The 20,479-nt window shown below is 41.5% G+C and overlaps 2 protein-coding genes across 2 annotated transcripts in view; both read left to right on the forward strand.

The window, feature by feature from the left end:
* Positions 1 to 12: 12 nt before the first annotated feature.
* LOC138196851 (AN1-type zinc finger protein 3-like) lies at positions 13 to 13,177 on the forward strand. Its single transcript, XM_069147236.1, has 6 exons — positions 13 to 2,080; positions 7,014 to 7,054; positions 9,788 to 9,979; positions 11,554 to 11,619; positions 11,702 to 11,872; positions 12,716 to 13,177. Exons 1-6 carry the CDS (start codon positions 2,013 to 2,015, stop codon positions 12,868 to 12,870), a joined length of 693 nt encoding a protein of 230 aa, XP_069003337.1. The 5' UTR covers positions 13 to 2,012; the 3' UTR covers positions 12,871 to 13,177.
* Positions 13,178 to 18,640: 5,463 nt separating this feature from the next.
* galnt14 (UDP-N-acetyl-alpha-D-galactosamine:polypeptide N-acetylgalactosaminyltransferase 14 (GalNAc-T14)) overlaps positions 18,641 to 20,479 on the forward strand; it is a 133,358-nt gene continuing 131,519 nt past the window's right edge. Inside the window, exon 1 of the mRNA XM_069147237.1 lies at positions 18,641 to 19,059. Within this exon, the coding sequence (XP_069003338.1) occupies positions 18,895 to 19,059 (165 nt within the window). The 5' untranslated portion in view covers positions 18,641 to 18,894. The remainder of the gene's footprint in view (positions 19,060 to 20,479) is intronic.

Raw genomic sequence — 20,479 nt, forward strand, 5'->3', positions numbered from 1 at the left:
GCTCTGATGCCCTGCCAGCTCTTTTGGTCGATGTGTCATGTTGCCTCAGGAGATGTTACTGTCATGAAACTTTTAAAAGGGTCTAGTTTTAAAACTCCAAAGCATTTTTGTCTTGTTTTGATGCTCACAGAGATGACCTGTTGGTTCCAGTCTGTAGGGTTAGCTACCGGGAGGTTTTAACCAGAAAAATGGAAGAAGCAGAGCAAAACCATCTCAGAGTTCACCTGTTGAACGCATTTCAAATAAGTTATGTGCACCTTTTCTCTCGTGATTTCAGATCAGAGGCAGAATTGTTTTCAGGTAAAGCGGTGACCGCTGCGGGACTCCAGAGCCTCATGGGTTCACCGTTTCACGCGTTTGGAGTAATTTGAGTAATTGTAAAGTGGTTCTACTGTATCTCCTTTCAAGTTGAAGGTGGTTTAATGTCATTCATCCATTAACAAGTACACAGCGGAATGAAGTGTTGTCCCTCACAGTACTAAGGTGCTGGTACAAGATAGAGAAGGAAGAAGAAGAAAGGAGGGACCTGGCCGATAACACTATATAAAGCTCTGTCTGAATGGTGTGACTGCTGGCATTTAAATTGCAGCAATTGTGATGTAGAAACAGAACAGTGAAGACTTCGACTTTATTAATCCCACAGTGAGGAAATTTAGTCTATATCATAAGTCTAATATAAATAACGATAAAAAGATGGCAGTTAAGATTTTGCGTAGTACAGATAGAAGGCATGTGATGGTGGTCCAATAAGTACAGTATGCTGCGATGTAAATATAAACAGAATTCAGTGCAATAAAAGTAATGCAGAAGCAATGTCAGCAGTTACCACAGTGGTAATGCAAGTAGTTAGTCCTGATTGTGTGTGTGTCTCTCTCTCTCTCACTTAACTGTCATAATATTTTTCACATTAACACTGAGTTATTTGAAGATGTCAAATATAAAAGATGTAGTGACAAACCACGTGTAAGCTTTTTTAGTGTCTTTCAGCTTGTTGTTTCGGTTTAAGGCCATGGCTTTACTCTTTGGATTCACTCTCACTGCTCTCATTGGACATTTTCAATTGAAGCAGGCAACTGGTTTCAATGAATAGCCACAAAAAAAGTTTTACACAACCTCTCCTGCACAAAGACACGAGGTTAAAACCAAGCTGGTTAATATGAGGCCCAATGTAAAAGAGCTGGATATTCCCTTTAGGTTATCTAACCACAATAAACTAGCTTTCTCAACAGTAATAGTATAATGTAATCCTAATCACATTGATTTTATTTTAATTGCAAATTTCTCAGAGTTAAGTCTCCACTGTAATCAGTAAACTGGATTACAGTAAAGCCAGTGATCAAAGCGAGTCAAACCCTTCGTCCTCAGTTTGTACTTGCTTTAAGTAAACACAGAAACTCAAAATAATAATCATCATATCTTTTCACGTCATATATTTTTGGCCAACATTGTAGTGAGTTTGCAGCTCTATTTTTCCTTCCTTTCTTTGACCAATATTGACATTTCTGGTTTGATGGACGCGTTTCCGGCCCAGCATACTTGGTCCCAGCGACGTGTGAATAGGGGTGGTCCGAGCTGTGAAGAGGGGAAGGCCTTACTCAGTCTATTTATTTTTCGTTTTCTCACAGCCTCCCACGTCTTTAACGTCGCTATAATAGTGTTTTAAGTGTGTCCGGGACGGCCGGTGGTTCTTCTGACTCGGTCCGTGTCGGCTGAAACACCGGGACTCCCCTCCTCGTTTCACGGTCGTAACGTCCGAGCGTCCAGCTGATTGCTTTGAGTGCCGTTCAATTATTCCAGTTCAAACTGAGCCGTTTTGTTGGATTTAACGGAAGGTTATTGTGGCCCAAACGGATCGGGTCCGCCTCCCCCTTTAACCAACCTGTGGACTTTAACAGAAATAGGAGGTTTGTCGCTTTGTCTAACTTGGTGTTGGATCGTTCTCCTCCCTGAAGGACCAGGCCCCGGACTCATCCCCAGCCTCGCGTTCCCACATCGGGTTTTTGTTGGAAGTCATGGGAGACACAAGTGAACGAAGCAAACCTCCGAGTCTACCTCCGAGGTGTCCCTGTGGATTTTGGGGGTGAGTGTTCAAGCTGATATAAACTAGATTAAAGCCGCGATCTGGATCTGAAATCCGGATGAATATGATCATCGGGCTCAACTAGTCCAAAGCCATTGTTGTTGTTCTGTTGTGCAGGCCGAGGGTGGGGGGTTGGGAAGTTAGCTAATAAATAAACCTCCGTGCTTCTAAAGCACACATATTCCCTCTGTTTTAAAGTGTAGAAACCCTCCGGCGGCCTTTGACCGGCGGACTTATATTTCCTACCGTATTATATCGTGTTTTAAGGCCGTTTGTGAGGCCAGGAGATGACGTACCGACACACAATGATTTATTGCCAGCAGGTTCCTTTTAAAGCTGCCCTGTTTTCATCTCTCATATCGAAGAAAAAACGAAATACAACGAGCAACACGTCCTTTGGTTGAATCCTCTACCCGAGCTGGACCGATAAACCTGCTTTTACACTCATTTCACAGCCTGTGGGTCTGTTGTCAAGTGGTGGATGTGTGTTGCATACCGGATGTGATTCACTGATGTTCCCCGAAGGAAAAAGGACTTTAATGTGTTGAACAGCTCAGACTGGACTGATGGCTTCTGCTCACAGGTCCACTTCATATACATCATGTAGTGTGATGACATGACTGCCATCCCATAGTAATCCCTGCACCACTCACTATAGCACTATTGACTTTCAAGATGGAAACCTACTTCTCATGTAGAATACAATCAGACAGATAAAACCCCTCCCTGTTTTTAGCTGCTATCAATAACTAGCCTTGTCATATGACCTGTCACTTGATTACACCCCCCCCCCCCCCACTCGCTGCCCCAGCCCCCAGTTTGCCTTCATTTCGTGGTGTCCAGTGAGCAAAACTGAACAAATGAACCCACCTGTCAATGTCAGGTGACACAAATGGCAGCAGCGTTGTGTGTTTATGGCCTGGCCTGGCTCGGCTCAGAATAACACCTGTCCCGGGGCTGCACCCTGTCCTGTCCCACGCAGGCTCTTCGCACATGTCACTGAAGCTCAAGGACTCTTGAAAACATCTTGAACAAGGTTGCGTCATTGTGAATGAGCCTGTTGGAGCGGTGCAAAAGCCCAGAGAGCTCCAGCTCACCTGGGCAGGACCAGAGTCTCCCAGTGCACCGCACATCCTTTACATACTTCACTTACTTCACTTTTTCAGTCAGTAAACTGTTTTCTTTTCGTTTTCCGTTTTTAAATTGTATTTGTTATGAGGCAATTCTTGAATGTTTCCACCAATATTTTAAGTCTTGTCAGGTCTAAAGTGCCAAATAATGAAAACGTTACCAAATGTGCAACATTATGTGTTAAAATATGCACGTTTTAATTAAAATCATTGAACTCATTGACTAGCTCCTCCTCTTTGGATAAATCACCTGGTTACTATGGTAACCAGATGAGTTCGTACAAACCAGTCATAACCATTAGTGGACTAAGTTTCCCTAAGTTAAGAGTTTATTTTGTGATCGTTTCGATCATAAATGCTTGACTTTGGTCCATTGTGAAAAATGGAATGGAATTTGCAGTTTTAAGAATTTTCTTTCCCGTAAATTGTCAACAATTGCAAGTTGTGGGAAAAAAATTTGCGTTCTACCAAGTAACAGTCAAAAGCAATCACTTCCTATGATGATAATACATCCTGCAGATCTCAGAAATAGCCATTGTCGTCTTTTTTAAAAATTTGATTAAACTTAAAGAACCATGGTGCTTAAATTTTAATTACTAAATTATTTTCTAAAAGTGGCGCAGCTTTGCCTTTGTCTGTAATATACAAAAACAGGTACATCTTCTGAAAAAATAAATGTTTTAAATGTTTGTATTTTTTTGATAATATTAATTCAGCACATACAGATAGATAGAAAGATTGATTAGACTTTATTAATCCCACAGTGGGGAAATGCAGTCGTCACAGCAGCATGTACACAGTATGAACAAATTTACAAATACGTATGAAATAAACGAAATAGGACAGATAAAAAACAATTATTTTAGAAAAAAATAAGAGCAATAAAAGAATAAACACATGCGCACAGACTATATACACAAAAACAGAAATAAATAATGCTTGGATGATGAATGCACACTAACAAAGTGCAATCTCTTACAACTATGGGGTGTATAAACTCCTGTAATCTCAAACATACTGTTTGAGTAGACCGACACATGATTAGTAGCCTGATTGTCATGATAAGACTACAGTTCCCAAAAACCCCTGTCACTCCCAGTGTTTGGTTCATTTTCATGATAAGTTGAAGAGCCTCGCTGGCTGTAGATGAGGGGGTATTTTTGTTGATAAAGTTTTATTTGAAAGGCAGGCTGTGTGCGGTCATATCTTCAACAGAGTTTCTTTTGAATGCTATTATTGCGGTGAAAAAACGGGAACCTCCTTCAAACATTTGAAGGATTGTGACCGCAAGATCATGATTTCCTGTAGGGACTAAAACTCGGCTGCAGGCTAACATGATATTAAGTTAAAACAAATGTAATGACGACACACGTTTCTTATAGGTCAGCATAAACTTATTGTACATACATGGTTTGATTTGTTTATCTAATAATTGCAACCAAGACATGTACTGAGTGGTGTAAAAAAAAAAAATCAACATAATATGTCATGGTGACACTAATCTTGGTTAAGTCGAGCATTTCTTTGAAATTTCTGTGATGTTTTGGCACTTAAAGATCAAATCAGCCGCCATACATGCCTCTTCCAGTTTATCAGTAATAATTCATTAGAATGAGTAAAATATGGAAAATCCCGGCTGTCCGAGTGCATTCCTCTTCGAGGGTAATGGAGAGTTTTGTGTTGTCTTGTCTGACTTTGTGTTTTTTTACTCTCGGCATGCTGCTATCAGTCGAACCAGCTGTGTTTTAAGCACCTCAACAAGATATTTGATTTGGATGTGACACATTTTCTGTGGGCATAATCAAATTTTACCATCTGGTCTCCAACTGGGATTGTCACCCGGGAGCACTGAAGTACAACTGAGGCTTCGTTCATCACCTGCTTGCTGTGAAGTTCATTCTTTTTCTATCATTACAGCTACATGAAGAATATTTTCTCTTCTGTTTTAGGCCATCTTTTTTGGATAAATACAGGTTATCAATTTAAATTTTAGTGTTGTTTTAGAATTTTTAGAAACCAGGTGATGCTGACATTAAATGAGTTTCCCATTTCATGTAGATCTGAAGTCTTCCACACTCGGCGGCTCTAACAGCTGAAAAACGTTCCCTCCTTGCCGACAGTGAAAACAGTGTGCAGGCTTGTCCTGCTGCATTAGTCACATAGCTCCTGTAGGAACAATGATCAGAATAACCCACCAAGTTCCAGCTTGTGTCCCATTGAGAGCACAGAAACAGCTCAGTCTGACAGGTTGTGGTGGTTTGGACATTAAAGAGAGGTCCAGAAGCTGAGGGAAACACCAACCTGGAGCAGAGGCCTCAGCAGCTGCCAAGAAAACACATATCCAAATATTTGAAAAATACATTTAACAATTTTATAGGCTGAAATGAGCAGAAGTGTTTATTAAAGGAGTTGAGCTTCAAGGTCACATTACCAGTATACTTTATCTGGTTGTTGGGTGGGCTGTCACCATCACAACATAATAAATAGAGTAGTAATTGTCATATCAATAATTAGGGTCAATCATTTCATTTAATTGTCTTTTTGTTCATTTAATGTCTCTATTGTCGTATAAAACTCTACAGTTAAAATAATGATAATAACAATCCGGGTACACCTTATGAAGAAGAGGCTTTTATTGGAGCTGGTGATTGGCTTTGAAATCTGGTCCATGATGTTTGTGTCAATAGATTCTCATCGAAATGCAGTCAGTGGAGTAGTAGAAGAAATAAAGTTGGTGTCAGTAATTATTCACTCGTGCCATTAAAGAGATGACATCATTAAAATCTGGGTCAAAAGAGGTGGAAGCAGTGATGGAAATATGACGTTTCTGTCGGATTCATGCAGCTGGTTTTAGTGAGATGAATGGAAACATCGATGCTAAACAATTGTGGTCAGCTCAAATGATGATGACAGAGCAGTTCTGTAGTAATTGTGACAGTCGTCTTATTAAACTGCTTCTTTAAAATCTAGACCTTTCATGATAAAAGATCTTTTAAAATGACTTAGTTTTGGCTGTAAATCCTTTGAGTTACTGTGCAGCCATGAAACAGAAGACAAACAGCTGTGACAGGTGAAGTCTCAGTTCTTTACACATCCAGCCGCTCACATAGTGCTGATGGCAGCATCAGCCGTTCATTCATCTTCATACCAGCATGCAGAGTTTTAATATTGACAGGTGTTGTATGTGAGCGTTACATCATCACAATAGCAGCGTACATCGAGGTGAAATCAAACTCACCACCAGTGTGTCACAGGAGATGCTTGATTCCCTTGTCACGTGAAAGTTTTGTCTCTGCCTGCATGAAATGTGTGTTGCTGAAATGAATAAGTAAGAAAAGTATAACTGTGAAATAATTTACTTTATTACAAGCATCTGTTCCTATTTCAGCCATTTGCTTCTCCTTTGTCTGATATTTCTCGTCATCCTGCTTTGAACTGATGGCGACGGAATGAACCAAAAATAAGATTCCTGAGATTCAACCTGAGGAAAGATAATGAAAAATTTTATATTTAATACTTTGTATGTGATATCATTTTTTATTTGAGATGTTGAAAAAGAGACAATATCTGACTAGTGTTTGTCTGTCTTCCACTTTAATGTGCAGCCACTATTTGTATATAAATGATGGTTATATAATTCATTTTTGTTTAATTTGTCGTGTTTAAGGGTTTATGACAAAACCCTGTAACTGTAGTTTTGTATCAGAAAACGTTTATGTCATGAAGACCGCTGTAATCAGAAGAAACAAACCGTGGATGTCTGTGGAGGTCAATCACATTTCCTGTCTCTCCTGTCCTCACAGGTCCAGTAAAACCATGAACCTCTGCTCCAAATGTTTTGCTGGTAAGTCTTTTCAAGATACACACCATTTTTAAAGGGAAAAATAACCATTTATATTATTCCAGAATGACATCATCACAGCAAACAAGGCTCAGGACAAAAAGGAGTTGTACTACACATGGGTTTGAATCTGTAATAGTATGTTATTATTTTTGGATTGCAGTAAAATCTCTGCGCTGCAAAAGTCAGACTTGGCATGAAATTATTTTGGCCAGATAATTTTCAGTATTTAAAACTACAAAAATATTTTATGGATATCAAGACTGCAACTCAAACAGAGGAAAGGTGTACAATGTGGGACTTTTCCAGTATTCAGGTACTGTTGCACGTGTCATGTTTGAGCAGGTTGGTTCATCACTTGTCTCCAGTGGTTCACCTGTTGCTTAACTACAAAGCTCACAGTTTTTATTACACAGATTCAAATCCCCACATGGATGCATGTCAGGTCTCCTGCGTCAGTCATCGGGTTTGAGGCTTACATGCAGCTTGTTTCCTCTCGCATACAAACAGCTGAAACATTTCCACATTCGTTTTCTTGGCATGCAGAGTGGTTCTCACTGACAGCCAGCGGCACAGCTAGCAGCAGCTGCTTCAGGCTAGCGGTGCCAGCTGATTTCTGGTAGGAATGATAACAATGCTAAGAAGTCATTGTAGGTAAAAGAAGGGCTTCACTGCAGAACGATGTCTGCTGCCATTTGGTTAAAAACAAAAGATAATTGTTGTCAAAAAGGATGATGAGATTCCAGTAAACTGCTGTGAAGTGAGTGTATGAAGGGCAGAATCAGCTGTAGATTCAGAGAACAGACTCATCTTGTCTGTCTGGTGACTGCATGCAGCATTTTGGCTTTAAACTCATTTAAATGTAGAAAAAATAAGACCCAATTCAAGTTTGAAAATGTCACAGTATGCATGAAGGTTTCCCAGTGACTTCTCCAGTGCGGTTCAGGTGGATGGGTTGAGGGTGCATTGCAGCCCTGTCGGTGGCCATGGCAACCAGCGAGTGTGGCAGACAGCGAGGACCTAAGGGCCCGGCTTTGAGTCTCACATCACAGACAGCAGTAGCGCTCAGAATAGACTGAATACACATGAGTACCGAGGCTGAGCAGAAGTGGGTTAGCCCACATGTGGAGGAGAAAGACAAATATAGGCTGACCTCTGTCACCCTACCCTCCCTCCCCCCAACACACACACGCACGCACGCGCACACACACACACACACACACACACACACACACACACACACACACAGGGAGTCAAGAAAATATCTTTACAGGTTGATCACATGATGTAGAAAAGGTCAAAGTGCAGCTCAGTCATCTCAAGTGAGGTCACTTGTCTCTTGTCTATCGTGTTTCTCTTGGCAAACATAACTTCAGTCATGTGGTGATGCAGAGCAGCTTTTAAAACGGAGGACTTGAACATTTGTTTGTGTTTATTACATAAGCTACATGCAATCATGTTCATTTATTCATTTATTATCGATTCATTAATCTGCCCATTGTTTTGCAATTCTTTCAATAAATCTTTTTCAATAAATTGTTGCTTTATAAGATGTAACAGAAAGGTGGAAACTGCTCAGCACAAAATATTAAAAGCCAACTTTAAAACTTGTCACTCCAAAACCTTAAAAGTATTCAACCAATCAACTGAGTACCAGTGCAAACAACCAGTCCCAATATCTTTACAGAATCAAAGACAACCACATCACAATATCCAATTTAGGACTTGTTGAAACAAGAGAGAGTCGGTTATGGACGTTACAGTTACTGTGAAGAGAGTGATGGACAAGCACGTTAAATTATCAATGGAAAAATATCAGTAGCATCAAAATATAGATGTGGTTTGTAAATGCATGGAGAGAAAGAGAGCAGAGCGACGGGATCTGAGCTGTAATCCTTCAACACTTACAAGTTATATTTGCTTAAAAAAATACTTTATTCCAATTAACTGATTCATGATTAATAATGTCTTTTAAATTCTATTAAGTGACGAACTGATTGACCATTCAAAATCAAATTGATCCTTGAACGATGTCCATGTTTGCTGCAGGTTCAAATCAGCTACCAGTCCACTGGTGTCGGAGCATCCTTCAACACACCAACAAGGAAAAGTTGTCTTCTCATAATTTTATGTTTCTTTGACTCCAAGAAACAAAGCCGGCAATTATAAAAGAGGTGACAGGAAAAGAGCATAACCACGAAGGAAGCTTGTATAATATCATATACAGTATATATAATATGAGAGGTGGCTGTGGGCGGAGGAAGGACTCACGGTGCATCTTCATGATGTCAACATGTCCACAGAACAAGGACTCACGGTGCATCTTCATGATGTCAACATGTCCACAGAACAAGGACTCACGGTGCATCTTCATGATGTCAACATGTCCACAGAACAAGGACTCACGGTGCATCTTCATGATGTCAACATGTCCACAGAACAAGGACTCACGGTGCATCTTCATGATGTCAACATGTCCACAGAACAAGGACTCACGGTGCATCTTCATGATGTCAACATGTCCACAGAACAAGGACTCACGGTGCATCTTCATGTTGTCAACATGTCCACAGAACAAGGACTCACGGTGCATCTTCATGATGTCAACATGTGCAGCTGCAGTTCTAAACTATGAATAGGTGTGTGAGTCCAGATGTGTTTAAACTCTTCTTCTCTCTTTCCCTCTGTCCTGTTCTTGCATGGCTCTCCTCCCTGCCTGACTGTCCTGAACCACAGACATCCAGAAGAAGCCGCCAGGGGAGGACTGCACCTCCAAGCCCATCCAAAGCACTGGCAGTAGCCAATCCCCCGTTTTCAGTAGCGAGACGAGCAGTAGCACTAGCCAGTCCCTATCGTTGTCGCCGCCCTCCAGCTCCGAGCAGCCGTCGGCCGAAGAGCCCTCGCCATCGTTTTCTAGCACGAGGGAAGGTAAGATCGGCCGAGCACGTTTTCACACTCACCATGTGCTTTTTTTAATTATTATTTTTAATTTACATTTGGGGAAAGAACTATAACAAGCCATGTAATGGTGTGCTCCAACTGTGGAAACAACAGGGTTCAGTGGCATTAATTAGAGAATTTGTTGGTAAAAGGTTCATCACTGAGCTGATAGATGTGTTGAGGAAAGTCTGGACCGTCTGGTCTTTTTATGTCCCCATCCAGTGGGAAAGTACTGAGACATTAGAGAGGTGCTGATAAATCTCTGCTGGGCCACTAAAAGCTTCATCCTTTTTCACCAAGTTAGCAGAATGCAACATGAAGTACCTGTACAGTCCAATATTCAAACTACCGTACTATTTAGTATGCCAGAAAAAGTCCCAATACCAGAGTTACTGTGTTAAATGTAGTATGCTAAAAGTACATACTTAGTCGGGCAGCTGCAGCACGTACTCGCAGTAAAAAGAAACGGTGAGCGATTCGGATCGCAGGGTTCATTTTGGAACTCTGCTCACATCAACAGTGGGTTTCCATAGATGGCAGTCGCAGGATGTACAAGTACAAATGTTATTCATTTTAAGTGGATCCACTGGTTGAATCCAAATAAATATACAGGGATCAGTCACAGCAACATGAAGGCTGGTTCCTCAGGACAATAGTAGTCATGTACAGCATGTTTCTGTCCAGCACAACATCCTATAAAAGCATTATTAAGGACTTATTATTGATTATTTACAAGTTTCTGAACTCTCACTTTCTAAGCACACGTTCATTTCATATGACCAACTTAACTAAAATTGCTTATTTACACATGTAGCAGCTACAGATATGAATATTATCCTTAATAGGGAGTTCAGTTTGTGGTCATGTGACCAACTTCAGTTCAATATTCACTCTTCTATTTGTCTCTGGTCTCCACCTGTGAAATTTGTGAATCTTTAGCTGTTTTAGTTGCGAACTGCGTCTGTCTGGTATTTAATTTATTCTACCTTATCAGGTCGAGGTTTTCAGAGCTTTCTGTTTTGAAACTGCTGCCACAATGAGAGCGGTGACAGTGAACCAGAACAGGAGCAGCTAAACAAAGAGCTTAAAGTCAGAATAAAGTTCAACAGAGCTGCATGTGAAGCCTTTCACTTTGTCTTTATCTGTAAAATCTGTTTAGAGCTTCTTTAAGAGACTAAAGACTACAAATCGACGTGAATGTTTTTAATGGGGCTTCTGGAAGTCGTGGAGTTATTGAGCCCTGCTGAATAATTCAGTCCTATTTAAGAAAGGTAATCTAATGCATTTTGGTTTTATTACATTGGATGCTTCACTTTCAGGTTAAACTAATATGGTAAACTTTCATTTCCAATAAGACTCATAACAACAATGAAGAAGTTCAATTTTGTGCTTTTTTTTTATAGCGCAAACTTAAAACAGATGATGTTTTTGCTTCAAGCATGGTGCATAATACAGCTGTTAAATCCAGTGTTTTGTCATTTTTCTGGTAGTTTTTCTCTCAACATAGATGCATTTAATGGAAGGAGGTCGTTTCACATCATGTCTCACTTCTCCATCTGCAGGCGTGTCGTCTACAGAAACAGCCCAAGGCACACTCTGCACACCCACAAAACGTCCTCGAGAATCAGGTACAGCCGGCCTCTTCTCTCTCCCGCTGTAGCTCCGCCCCTCGCTGAGAGCGAACTCTTAACCCCGCCGTTTGTCTTCCAGCCTCGGGCTCAGACAGCGAGGCCACACCAGAGAAACGACCGCGGTCAGAAGAGAAGGAGGGGAGCAGTGAAGAGGTCCGCGGGACGCCCAAGCAGAAGAACCGCCGGCGCTGCTATCGCTGCCAAACCAAACTGGAGCTGGTGCAGCAGGAACTGGGCTCCTGTCGCTGTGGTCAGTGTCTCTCACGTCACTCTGAAGCAAAGACGCTGCACAAGCTCAAGCCTTAATACCACTGCTTTCACTAGTTCCATAACGGAGCAGAACATGTCTCTTATTATCTTCTAAACAAACAAATCATGGAAAGCTCTGGGGGCTGATATGACAGTAGTAGTAATAATAATAATAATAATAATAATTATAATAATAATATTAATAACAGGACATTTCAGGGTATTTCTGCCAAAACAATATCTCAAAATACTGAAAAGTACTTCATTAATAATTTCTAGAACAGACAATAGCACCAAAATAAGCGTTATAGTTTTCTACTTCAGCGTAAACTTTAAATATTGGATAAAAACGAACATATTTCTGGGTGTATTGCACCAAATCCCTTCCACATGACTGTCTCCTCTCGTTCTGGAAACAACTTCTCCGTCTTCCAGCAGTTTTTTCTCCTTCATGTTGTTGCTGTGTTAAATCATGTCAACCAGTCAGAATATAGTTGACTTGACATTGGCTTGTAATTAATTTTTTTTTAAAATAATCATATTGTGGAAATTAAAGCCAATAAATTGACTGTGAATCAAGGTAGTTTAGTGAAAGTTTAACACCTTATCTGACTCGCCAGGATGCACAAGTATGACAAACCAAACTGCACTTTATTTCTCTCTAATTTGACTTTGGTGCAAATCTAAAGTCAGGAAATGTTTGTTTTTCTTAGTTTGTGTCCGTCAATAATGTCGGCGAGGTAAAACTATTGATGTGTGGTTTCCGCCACACAAAGCACGAACAGCAAAGCGTCCATACGGGTCACTTCTTGCCTCACCACTTTGTTTTTCCGTTTGCCTTCAGGCTACGTTTTCTGTATGCTGCACCGTCTCCCCGAGCAGCACGACTGTCTGTTCGACCATCTGGGCCGCGGACGCGAGGAGGCCGTCCTCAAGATGGTGAAGCTGGACCGCAAGGTGGGCCGCTCGTGCCAACGCATTGGGGAGGAGTGCTCCTGATTGGCCACGGTGTCACCAGCCATCCAATCAGAGATGAGGCGCTTACAAAGAGGAGGAGGAGGAGGAGGAATGACAAATGGGGTTGATGGGGGGGGGGGGGGGGGGGGTGAGGAGGAGGAAGAGGAAGAGAAGGAGGCACGGTTGTGACATCCTGCATCTAACCCAACGATTCTGGATCTGAGCTTTGACGCCTCCCTGTTGAAGTCCTGATTTCCTGCCTGGAGCGTCTGTTTGGACTCTGGACAAGGCCGCTCGGGGTGGGGGGACAGGGGACCCACAGATGGGACATAGGGGGCCCGCAGAGGGGAAACGGGACATGCAGAGGGGAAACGGGGGACACACAGAGGGGAAACAGGGGACACACAGAGGGGACAGGGGGAGACACACAGAGGGGACGCAGGGGGGAGACACAGAGGGGAAACGGGGACCACAGAGGGGAAACAGGACGCACAAAGGGGAAACGGGACACACAGAGGGGAAACAGGGCCACAGAGGGGAAACGGGGGACACACACAAAGGGGACGCAGGGGGCCCACAGAGGGGAAATGGGGGACACAGAGGGGAAACAAGGGGCCCACAGAGGGGAAACGGGGGGCCCACAGAGGGGAAGCGGGGGACACACAGAGGGGAAATGGGGCCACAGAGGGGACACAGGGGGGAAACAGGGGCCCTTAGGAGGACCCAGCAGGGTTGAGCGGCCTTGCTGCGGAGCCACATTCAGTATCTCATGTTCACACACAGCCTTAACCCCGCCCCCGTCTTCAGAGGGAGGATCCAGTCGCTCGTACATCTGCTGTATCTCGCCGTGGTTTCCTCCTCGTTGCTCACGCTCCTTTTGTTTTCAGAACAGGAAGTGAAGTAAGATGAACTGTCGTAGCGTTCGGCTGAACTGATCCATTTGGATACTTCTTCTTTTGATTTTCATTACTTGGTCGCGGGGGAAGGATCAGCTCTGTCCCACGGCCACTCCTCAGGTCGTCATCGAGGGGTTGGAGGATCAAACCTGTAACCCCTCCTTCCTCTTCTTCTTTCTTCTTCTGTTGTTTTCTTCCACCAACGTGTAGGTCCATGTACAGCATCACGAGCCGGGTTCTGCTCATGGTTCTAGCAGCGGTGGATTTGTGCAGGTTTGAGCGTGTCGTTCGGTAACGTGATGCTGTCATGGTTTCCTTTTTGTTTCTCCCGTGTGGCCGTCATGGTGATTTGCTCTGTTTTTACTGTTGACCACCGCGTCCTGGAGGACAATACAGCCAATCCCTGCCTCTGCTCACATGGACTGTTGACAAAAAGAAAAATATAAAAAAAAAAGGAAAACGCACTAATGGACCAGAGTCACTGAGATACATCCTCTCTGTAGCAGATCCTCTTCTCCTCTGTCCCTCCCTGTTTTCACTTTACTGACTGGTACTGTTGTTCTCCACACATTAAAGGGGGAATACAACTGAATTTAGCTTTCAGATGAGTTCTTCGCCAAAACCACCGTATCAGTTCAGAAAACCAGAAGTTCATCAATGAGCCTCTGCAGCTAGAAAGTCAGGAGCACTAAACGGAGTACGTTGAATTACCTGCTACCCTTTAAATCCTTCTATAATTTATTTCTTATTTTGTGTTTTGTGGGTAGAATTAAGTGTCATTAAATTTTCAGATCGGGGACATCTGTTTGGAATACAGCTCTCTGACTATAATAACTTCTTTCTTTTTTCTTTTCTTTTTTTTACACTGATTGGTCATTTCTATTTGTGAAAGAGACGGTTCAGTATAAATCTGTGATGTTGACTCACATGAGAATTCGTTTTCAGGGTGATCAAATTAACCCAAACCTGGTTACCTTGGAGACTGCGTACACTTAAAATAGAAAGAAGGTTAGTAAAATAATGGCAGGCAGATGTTGGTAGGTTTTCAATATTAACTTGCCACTTTAGCAAAGTAAACAACCGTGATTGGTTGCATTTAATTTTACTATTAATAACCTTTGTTTCCGGTGTATTAAGCTGTGAGATCAAACAGCGGTCTGTATTTTGTTTGTTTTTTCTTTCGGACCTTGGAGAGATGGTTCGTATGCTGACATCACAGATTCCGACTGCCGCTCTCGATGTTGAGTGGTTTTCTCTTCCTCATCGTTTCGGACCCCCGCTCTTCATCAGCCCACAGTCTGAATGCTTGGACTTTGTGCTGTGCATATTGTTCAGTTACACACACCTCTTCCTACTCCGAAAAAGGGGTATTCCGCCAAAATTCACATTTTGTTTGTGACGTTGCAGAAGTTGGAGTTCTTCACATTTAAATTTTTTGTTTGTTTATTTGGGCATTTGGTGCATGTCGTGGGTGCATTTACAAACAGAAGTTGTGATTTGTTTAAAACAATCCCCATAAAATGTACTTTGCAGCGTTATTGGAAGTGCAATGTGATGATGTTGAAGTGTACATCAGTGTTTCTCAATTTGGAGAACTTGTGAAGAAACATGAAGCGGTCGATTTCACGAATGGCAGGAAAACCAGAAAGCGTCTTCTTTTGCAAAATAACTCGATACAAGTTTATTTGTGTTGAAATCCCTCAGAACGCCACTTAACTATGCTAATCCTCATTCACTAGTCCTAGGTCGTCCCCCCCCCCCCCCCCCCCCCCCGCCATCTTCTGCAATGACACACAGCGAAGCATACGGAGAATTCGAAGAAATGTCGCGGCTGGTTCTGATTTTGATATTTTGAAAATCTTTTTTTTTGAGTGCTAATGAGAAATGGAAAAAAATGGAATATCTTTCTGTACCTTTTAAAGAAACAAATTATTTAACCTTATATCAGTTTGAGTTACTTACACCCTAGTATAGAGTGACATATTTAGTTAAATGTATAAAACAAAAAAAGCAAGAACATAATTCTGTCCTATTTTCTCCTTTAATTTTATCGTGTTCCATTTTCTGCAGAGGAAAATAAACTGGATTAGAGGATGTGGCGTGTGTTTGTGTGTTTATTACTACGTCCGCATTCATTAGAGGCACGGATCTTTCACTGTAAATACACCATGCAGATTTAATTTTACCAACAGTGATTTAGTCAAAAGCTGATCCCACTTTGATATTAAAAAGATATGTTGATGTATTACAAACAGTACGCTGGAGATTCACAATCAACTGGCCAATTACTAAAAAAAAAAAAAATAAATAAATAAAAAAAAAAAAACATTTGCCCCCTACTGGAGAGTGAGTGTACTGATGATTGAAATTCAGTAAATCACAAGGTCGCAGTCTGGAGCTTCAGCATTAAATTGCAAAATGATCAATTCGCCAGAAAATCCACATTTGTATGGGTTGTCTTTGCGGAGTTAATTTGGTTACCAACATATAAAATTTGCATTTAAAGCTTGGGACAAATATTTTGGAAACAGAAAATCTTCAACATGCCTGCTTATGGCCAAGTGTTTCTGAGCTCATGCAATAATTTCCACTACAGAATCATGGCTGTTTTTAAAGCAGCCTGAGGGCCCGATGATCACAGACATCAGCAGATTTTGTGTCAAATTCTGTAAATCATCAACAGAGACCCCTGAAATGTTCAGAAAGTCGAAGACGATGAAGCGACAAACTGGGCGAGGTGTTCTGATGACATCACGTTTCAAGAGGGGCGGAGCTTCACTGTTCAACACCGAAGAAGGATCGTCAGGTCAGGAGACACCAGGTGGGTTTTCTTTGTGTCACCGTGAATTCGTTCCCCAGAGTCAGACTGTCAACACAGAGTTCCACTGGGACCTTCTGAGGGGAACATTCACTGTGGACCACCTGAACTGTGTCGCCATGGCAACAGGCTCCTCCAACATCACAACACGCCCAATCACAGCACTTAGAAAACGACTTACTGTTTTTGGCATTTGGGATGGAAGTGGTTCTGCACTATTAACCTTGTAGTTACATGATTTCAATATAGCCTTGTTTGTTGACAACACTTTTATAATTCCTGATGTTTTTCTTTACGACACATCTAAAAGTCTACTTGTTTGAATCTTGTAAATCAGATGTCAGTGTTCCTTCTATTAGATGCTGTTTGGACCATAACTTTTAGTAGATTTAAATAAAGTAGCAGCTCTTCAGCCTGACTTTATGTTGCAGCGTGTACATCATTTGTATGTTCATCAAACTCTGAAATAGTGAACAACTTTTTTTTCAGTGCAGGTTTCAGATAATCTGTCAGATGAAATGTTGGTCTTTCCACCGCATGGAAGAAGTGTGGTTTGTTTCTAGTTTGATGGTGAAGTTAAAGACTGAAGGAGGTCGTCTTCATTCTGCACACTGAATCAGACCAAAGACAGTTCCTCTGCTCCAACACTAGATGGTGTAGCAACACAGTAAACACGTGTTTTCTCCTCATGTTCATGTCTCATGAAGGATCCGTTTTATTTTTGTTCCACATGTTTTATTGATAACTCGAAGTTGGAGCTTTGTGCTCAGTGGTGTGTCTGATCATTTATTGAAATAAAATGTGGGGTAACTGACGGTTTTCTTCTTGTCAGCTTGTCTACATCATGTCACTGCAACAAAAATAACATTGTCCTCTTCCTCCAGTCTCACCCCTCTTAGTTCATTTTCTCTCCTTAAGTTTCGTCTTTGTGCTTCTCCTCCTCGCTGTCTTTTGTCTTCTTTCTGATTTTCCATGTTTCTTCCCTCTTTTCTCCTCATCTTCTTCACCTTGTTTTTTCTGTTGTCTCTTATTGTTGTCTCCATCGCTTTCTCTCCTCCCAGGCACATTTTTACTTTTCATTGTAAACAGTCTGAGAAGTCACTGGGCAGTAAAAGGAGGCTCAATATGGCTCTAATGCAGAGTTCATTTACTTTGCATGTGTCCATGAGACTGTGTAGATCCACAAACCCAACACTGATATACCGTAAATATAAAACTAAATACATGACCACCGGGAAAAGTTCATCTTTTACATCTGCAGAGTGTTAAATGTCCAAACTGGAGATTGATTAGATTTATTGTGTTAATTTGTATTTTTTTTTATGGCTCATGTCAGTTGTCACGAGTGACAGAAATCTGTTTGGTAGAAATCTTTGTTTATTCTATTACTTTAAAATAATAAAGACAGTTCTGCTGAACTGTGGTGCTCTGATGGATCCTGCTGCGAGATATTTCCTTTTTCTCTCTTATTCTTGCAGTTTGTCAGATGCTGCAGATAACAATTCCTTTCATTTTTGGTTAATCTGCAGATATTTTTTTTTTATTGATTTTTGTCCTAAAGATGTTTGAAATTGATCATATTTATAATCCGGAGACTTGTCTGACAAATGGAACAAAATCCAAAATACACAACAGAAAACAAATTAGTATCATACTCCAGTAAAGCAGTTACACATTTTAAAAGCTGGACACGTTTTTTAAATGATGAATTTATCATCTTAAACTTCTGTTCATAAACTATTTATTGTATTGTTTTATATTCTATTCTAAAGATGTTTTGTCTTGATGCCTTTTATGATTTATGGAAAGCACTTTAAATTACCTTGTTGTTGAAATGTGCTTTACAAATAGGCTAAACTCTCCTTTTACTTGACTCTATTCTATTCTAATTTTACTCTATTCTATTTCCTGGGTTGGCGCTCCACTATACAAATATATTTCTACTCTACTCTACTCCCTGGGTGTCGGCAGGTGGAGCTCCACGCTCTTCCATTCAAACCTTCAGGAGGGTCCAGGACTCCCTCAGCGATTCTCACACACACACACACACACACACACACACACACACACACACACACACACACACACACACACACCCTCGCGCGCACTAACATGCGCACACGGCTGTCAGGCGTGTCAGAGAAACGCTCGGGCTTCTGTGAGTTGAGAGCGCGAGAGTGTGAGCGCGCGGCCGCTCCGTGCTGCGAGTTCGGCCCGGACGGACTTGTTCGGTGTGAGTTGGAGCTCCGCTGGTTCCGCTCGGTGCTGGTTTGTTTGTCGCTTCTGTAAAATGGGATTCTGACAGCAGCCGGGCTGCGGGCGCCGCCGCCGCCACCTCCTCCTCACCGGAACATGAAGCGTCTCTGTCGGAGGCTGGCGGTGGCCGTGGCGGTGCTGGTGTGGCTGGGAGCGCTGGTTTACCTGCTGGTGTTGAGCCGGAGGAGGTTACCGGAGCTCGGTACCGGAGCGGGAGCAGGAGGAGAAGCAGCGGGAGGAGGAGAGACGGCGTACAACCAGGTGAAGTAAAGAACCGACCACCACTCCTGGTGTGTGTGTGTGTGTGTGTGTGAGCGCGCGGAGTTCAGTCACTGTGTAACAGTGAGCCTTTAAAGTGCACATATCCCGAGATGACACGTTTGTAGTGACATGAGTGGTTGGTTGTTCTATGATGTTTACTCCCCTTTAAACACGTGTACTTTTATTTGTAGATTTATTTTAGATTGTGAACCAGTCAGAGGAGTAAAAAGTGAAACCCAGGTGAAATAAAATCCTGTATTTGACATTTCACGAGTAAAATTAAAGCAAGTGGCAGAAAAATGTGCTTAATGAAGTTCAGTGACAGACAAGCTAATGTAAGTGTTTAATTGTTGTAATTAGTGCAGGTGCGACTAATTGGCACTCATGAGCAGTTTCAATGAGAACAGACTTTCTCAGTTCATTTGGCATTTTCATGATTTTAAGGTGAATTCTTCGCCTGCTAATGACTTTGGACATTCAGTAAAGTTTAAAGCTCTACATGTATGTAATTAATCTGATAACATTTAAATATCAAGATGTTACCACATATCTGAAGCTCCCAGAGGAGACTGAAGCATAGCTCTTATTAAATTAAAGTGATTTTCCGTAGTTTTATTTTTGGTTTCAGCTGATCTCCATTTAAATATTCCTTTTAATCCTGCAATATTAGATTTAGATTTATTTTACAAAATTTAAAACATACATGATTTCCTATAAAAAATAAATAAATAAATAAATAAAGATCAAGGATAAAAATGCACAATAAAGCCTTATGGCTTATTTCCATTGTGGTCTTCTATTTCAGAACAAAATGGCAGATTGTGAACAAAATCAGACAGACAAATACATAAAATATATGTACAACTACACATTTCTTAAAATCTGATTTAAAACTCTCAGCTTCATTTAGTTTGAGTTTATTCCACTGACATGTAGCTGGATATAAAAGTGTTTTCCCAAATTAATGATATTGAAAAATGATGATATTCCTATCTGTAGTGGCTATGTAGATTGTGATGGAATCTTGTGGTGTCATTTTTAATTTCCCTTCCTACGATACGCCGGTAATCCACCCCAGTATCCACCACAGGTGCCTTTATCGTTGTTTAAACTTATTATCGGATGGTGGTGGTTCCTTTGAAGATAATTAGGTTCCTTTTCGACCCGGCTCCGTATCTGTGCCCCGAGTGCACGGCAGGACGTCTGTTATGCAAAAGACCCGCAGCATGTTCACTGTGGCTGCTGGGATAAAAGTATTGATCCTGCATCTCTTACCTTGTTACATTGAGCTACTAACACACTTACACACAATGTAGAAACCCTTCAAAATATCCATGAGAATATAGTGGACTGAAGTAGTGTAAATGTTCATCAGCAGGAATATTAGATGAATATAATTTCACATTGAATCTGTTTTTTT

The sequence above is a fragment of the Embiotoca jacksoni genome, unplaced genomic scaffold (genome assembly GCF_022577435.1).
Source record: "Embiotoca jacksoni isolate LCO1_2020_lvr unplaced genomic scaffold, fEmbJac1.0.p SCAF_137, whole genome shotgun sequence".
Classification (NCBI taxonomy): Eukaryota; Metazoa; Chordata; class Actinopteri; family Embiotocidae; genus Embiotoca; species Embiotoca jacksoni.